General features: G+C 37.1%; 1 protein-coding gene across 3 annotated transcripts in view; it reads right to left on the minus strand.

The window, feature by feature from the left end:
• The window catches only part of FOXJ3 (forkhead box J3), a 122774-nt gene extending 117326 nt beyond the window's left edge, over positions 1-5448 (minus strand). For 2 of the 3 annotated variants that reach the window (XM_011234972.2, XM_011234971.2), the window contains exon 1: positions 5386-5442. In XM_011234972.2, coding sequence (XP_011233274.1) covers positions 5386-5429 — 44 coding nt within the window. In that variant the 5' untranslated portion in view covers positions 5430-5442. Of the gene's footprint in view, positions 1-5385 lie in introns of all 3 variants that reach the window. The other variant, XM_034650376.1, reaches the window with a different exon arrangement.
• Positions 5449-6000: the final 552 nt, after the last annotated feature.

Below are 6000 nucleotides of genomic sequence, written 5' to 3' on the forward strand. Positions count from 1 at the left end.
GAGAAGAGAAATGAGGAAACAGATGGACAGGAAATTCATCTGGGACACTAACACATGAGATTCTCTGGTGCTAAAATATCCCCATGTGTCTCTTAGTATAGCCTAAACAGACAGACTGGATCAATAAGAAAAGGCATCTTTGGGGCGCCTGGGTGGCACAGCGGTTAAGCGTCTGCCTTCGGCTCAGGGCGTGATCCCGGTGTTGTGGGATCAAGCCCCACATCAGGCTCCTCCGCTGGGAGCCTGCTTCTTCCTCTCCCACTCCCCATGCTTGTGTTCCCTCTCTCGCTGGCTGTCTCTATCTCTTTCAAAATAAACAAAATCTTTAAAAAAAAAAAAAAAAAGAAAGAAAGAAAAGGCATCTTTAAGGGAGAAGCATTAACAGGGTCACCTGGGTGGCTCAGTCGGTTAAAAGGCCAACTTGATTTTGGCTTGGTCATGGTATCAAGGTCGTGGGATAGAGCCCCATATTGGGCTCTGTGCTCAGCAGGGAATCCGCTTGAGGATTCCCTCTCCCGCTGCCCCTCCCCCAGGTCACAGACTGTGGGGGGGGGCTCTCTCTAAAATAAAAAAAGATTTATTTATTTAAGGGAGAAGCATAACAAAAAGGAAAAAGCAAGTGCAAAAAGGGATAAAAATAGAACAACAACAACAAAAGGAAGAGATCTCAGGCAGAAGGTAATGTCGCCAGAAACTACTTATAGTCCTACTGATAACCCCCAGTGTCCCAGGATTTATATACATGTGAACTGTAAAATCAATCCTCTAATAAATATCAGGCAATGCAGAAAGGGCCTCATCTGACCAAGTCTAAAGAAACATCAAATTTTATTTTGCTTTAATCAAACCAAATTATAACAACAGTCTACTGCTACAACATGTGAAAGAAGTAGGTTATATACACATGTGTGTTTACTAGTCTACATAAAGCAAATGTTCAAGGAAAGTTTCTACTTTTTCGGTTTTTGCTCTTACTGAATCTGTACATGGAAAGAAAATACAGGTACATCTCACTATTCAAAAACATCTTATACCAACTCAGGAATCAAGCAGATTCTGCTAAATTTTTAAGATTCTATTGTTTCATAGAGACCATATCAATCATCATCTGAATTCTCATTCTTATTATCCAAAACTGAGGAACTGAACAAATGTAAAGGACCCACTATTCACTATCTAGACTCTTACTACCCAAACTCAGGATATGAATGCAACTGATTCAGATTGCAAGGAATATCTACGAATCTTACATCAATTTTTATTTTTTAAAGATTTTATTTATTTATTCGACAGAGATAGAGACAGCCAGCTAGAGAGGGAACACAAGCATGGGGAGTGGGAGAGGAAGAAGCAGGCTCCCAGCGGAGGAGCCTGATGTGGGGCTCGATCCCATAACGCCGGGATCACGCCCTGAGCTGAAGGCAGACACTTAACCGCTGTGCCACCCAGGCGCCCCTTACATCAATTTTTAATATAAATTCACATGATTTACAAAGTTAGGATTGTTTTTTCTTTTAGCAACATGTAAGTATTCTACTAAAATCACATAAACACTGTATGCAAAACAGATCTGAAAAAACATCTTTTTATGCCCTACTTAGTAGTTTGTTGGAACAAGTTATTAAGTCATTACCTCTCAGCTCCAAACTCCCTTCCCCACTTCCCAATCTGCCTTAATGATGCTGAAAACTGGAACTCTGCAAACCACATTTGTGATTTGCCAGTTGGTTTCCTATAAGACTCTGCCAGGAGGGAGCATTTAAAGATGGATTGAAACCCTGGAGAAGGAAAAAGATACTAGTGCCTTCCTGTCTATTCTTTGGGCTTCATAAGAGCATTACCCCAACAAAGAGTTCTTCACCCCCACAACAGGAGATCCTCCCTATTGTATAAGGGAATCCAGTTTATAGTTTTCCCAAGACTTGTGGAACTATCTTCATCACACCCCCAGGAAAGACACAAAGACCAGTCAATACCCACTCCTCAGGGGTCACCCCTCTTTCAAGCTCAGACACCAGCACCAGCCAGGTAGTGCTTTCTCCTCAAAGGTCTGAGTTTTGGTTCTACAGGACCCTTTCTCCTAAGTCTCTAGGTTTTCCCTTTGATCTTTAAGCCCTTGGGGCTGGTAGATGCTTCGTGAAGTGTCTCTCCCCGATACTTGGTTTTTATTTTTATCTTTTCTGTTACCTACTTAACAACTTTATACACAGTTAATGATTCTGTTAAAATATCTCTGTTCAAACAAGTGGTGTGATTTCTGCCCCGACAGGACCCTGATTTAAAAAAAAAAAAAAAGTCTCATTATATAGAATATAATATTGTTACAGTAAGTTCTGCTAAAATTCAATGCTACCTATATCCACAAGCAAAGAAAAACAAAGTGTCAATTAAAAGTAACTAGTTTAAATTAAAGAGTGTATCTTGCTATCGCTACAAAATCTTTTGCAATCTTTCCTTTAAAGAAAATATGGGGTGCCTTTTTCTATTTCACATAATGTATCTACTGTTATAGAATTACATGATATAGACATTAACAATGGCTCTCTTTCTGTCTTTCCAAATTTTCTACAATAAACATATTACTTCCTAATACATAAAATACAGCAAGTGCAATTTTAAAAATAATTCTAACATATTCTGATTAAATATCCAGTATCATCTACAAAAAACAATACTTGTTTATTAGCCTAAATATTTAAGAGTGAAGGGGGGTTTAATCCGATTTAGTGACTACTCTTTCCTACCCAACTTTTTAAATGTCACATACTTTCATCTCACCCCCACCTTCATTTACAAATAAAATGTTCACTCCCACTCTTACCTATACTTACAAATCCCTACCTGCCTACCCATTTTCTCATTCCCAGACACACATATCCAGTTCTTCTCCACCAATTCATATACTTCCTATTTTCAATCTAGCCATGTTCTAGATATACAGATAGTATAACACAAGATACAAAGGTAGTACATACAAGAGAGGTATGGCAAACAAGCGTTTGTCAGTGGGTTTAAGAGTTCCAGCTCTATACCTATTTGGACAGTGTTGCTGGGGAGGCCATTTCTGGTTTGGGGAAGACTATGAAAAAGTAGACTAGATTTACTGTGTCTTTAAGTAATCCAGGTTTCTCCCCCCCACCACCACCACCAAAAAAACAGTCATTCTTTTCTCCTCTCCCTTATATCAAACTCAGTGCTTGCTCCCAGTTACCAAAAAAAAAAAAAAAAAATTGATGACAATGGTTTTCTACCCACACATTTAAGAATAGGAACTCTCTGCTTTATAGACAGACTATACAGAATATTACAGAAATGAAAGATGTATATGAGGATACTAAATAACCCAACTCAGACACCACAAAGTACTAATTAAATGCTAAATGTATAGCTATATGCACAAAAAATTTTGATCCTAGAATATTATGCACAGGAATTATAACACAGTGTTACAAATTATCAAATAACTTATGATTCTTTTCTTTCATCATCCCTTCCAATTCTATAATTTCTACCAAGAACAAGTTAGATATACATTATTCCTAACCCAATGTCACATACAAGCTTAAACCTAAACATAAATACTCAAAGAGGTTTAAAATTTCAATGACTTTAGTATAGGATTATTTCAGCATATCCCACAACTAAAGTATCTTTAAGGAAGTCTAATCAGCAGAAGATTAAAGTCTGCAAAACAGCCCAATGTAACCATACCCAAAGTTTTAAATATTCAAAAAAAAAAGAGGGTAAAATGACTCTTCCCATCATACTGGGCAGTAATCACTATTACATCAATTAGTTTCACAGCAGCTTTGGAAATTAAATGATCATAGTCTTTTTTTTTTAAAGGTTCTTTTCAGAGCTGTATAGGTGTCCGTTGTTAGTTAGGGACAGAGGACACATGGACTCTAGCAAAGTAGAAAAGCAATCTCTCCATCTATTTCCATAATAAGCTAGATATGCATTCTCAGGGAAAGAAGTGCCATAATGGCCCAGAGTAAAGCTTTTCTACTGAGGACAAAGGATAACCAGCCTCGGCCTGCTGAAAGTTCACGTATTTAAATATGCAAATTCATTTTTCTTCTATGGCATTCTAGAATTGCTTTCAAGCATTAGGATTCCTTGACTTCGCATTCATGGCTCTAACAACTTTCTATTCCTCCTCTCTCTCCTTCTGCCCTCCAAAACTGGGCAATCCCAACTCTCTTCATCACTTACTCTGTTCCAGCCATGTTGACTTCCTCATTGTTCCTCCAACACGTTAGGCAAGTTTCCTGCCTTATCAGTTCCTGGATTCCCTCTGCCTGGAATGCTCACATTCCACATACCCAAAATGGAAGAATCCATCACTCTTTCAGGTTTTCAAATGTCACCATTTCAATAAAGCTTTCCTTGGCTAAAATAACACACACCCATATATTTCCCATTCCCCTTCTCTATTTTATTTTTCACCTTAGCCCTCATCACTGTCACTAACATACTTCTTGTGCTCACTTTGGCACCATACATACTAACAGATATTTCTTGTTTAATTGTCCCTTCACTAGAATGTAGCTCCATGATTACAATTTTTATCTGTTATGTTCACTGCTTGAGTCCTAGCATTTAGAATGGTGCCTGACAACATATTCGGTGCTCAATATGCTGAATGAATAAATGACAGACCTAGCTCCAGCAGTTACTTGTTCAGTAGATACTGCCATCAACACTCCATGTTCTAGTCTCAAAGACTTCAATTAACAGATTAGATTTAGGTTATTTTTTTCAAACTGTGCTCTGGGAACTGTAACAATCCCTCAGGGGCAATTGTGAAGGTAGAACATGAAACCCTAATAAGCAAACAGAAAAGTCCTGTATCTGTTTTATTCACAGGATTTCTCGTAAGATTTAATTTGTAGAGAAGATTTAGCAACTTCAAAAAAATCTAAGACTACTGGGTTGTATACAACTTAGTTCCTACTTTTTAAGCTTTACTTATTTAGTGTAAATGAGGATAATCTAGGTATCATGTTTACATCATCATTCAGAAACAGATAAAAACTAGCACCAAGTCTTATTTAATCTGCTACAAAAGCAATCAAAATTTACTGTGTATTTTCTAATTAAAACAAGTAGAAAGAATATTTTTTAAAAGAAATGAAGTATAAAAATGTTGTTATTCCATACACAAAAACACATGTGAATTCACTAAGTGAAAATTAAAATCCAAATCCCATTACCACAAATATCTCTGCAGGCAAAAACATCTCCCAACCCATCAAATAGCACTGTCTGACAAAACAAACAATATTTTATTACAAACCTCACCTTGAAATTCATTCTAGTATGACCTGACCAGTGTAACATTTAGAACATTACATGTTCCAATAAGGAAAAAAGAACACTCACCTTAATGAAGTTACAGATGGACAAGCCTGTCCATACAAACCCATCTGGCCACAAAGAGAATCTGAAAAGCGAAGAAAAGTTAGTTATCAGAAGCTCCAAAGTAAATTAAACTATAAATAAGATTAATTTCTAATTAAAACACTCTGAAAACAAATAGAAGGCCAAAAGATTCACCACTATCTGAACAAATACCTATATGAATCAAAAATGCTATTAAACAATAGATGGAATTATAACGAAGACAGACAGACCAGGAAGCATAAGAGAAACAGACACAGTATAACTATAACATCCGAAGGAGCTGAAAATTCATAAAATTTAACAAATTGTTATGCTTGTTATACAGAGAGAGTGTCCAAACTATTTAGTGGAATCCTACTGATTCCAGAGAAGTGCCTAAAGGAGACCAAAGAGCTGAGTATGCAGATTCCCATCCCCACATAATTGTCCCCCACCCCATCTACTCTTCAATCAAAATAGTGCTATCTTCATTGGTTTTATATACCAGAATTCACTAAGACTTCATGTGAAGAACAGTTCCATTACTTAAAAGAAAGTTAACCTCACTGAACCTCAGATTCCTCATCTGTAACCTGGGGATAAATACGGCCTATA

Source organism: Ailuropoda melanoleuca, chromosome 2 (assembly GCF_002007445.2).
Source record: "Ailuropoda melanoleuca isolate Jingjing chromosome 2, ASM200744v2, whole genome shotgun sequence".
Taxonomy (NCBI): domain Eukaryota; kingdom Metazoa; phylum Chordata; class Mammalia; order Carnivora; family Ursidae; genus Ailuropoda; species Ailuropoda melanoleuca.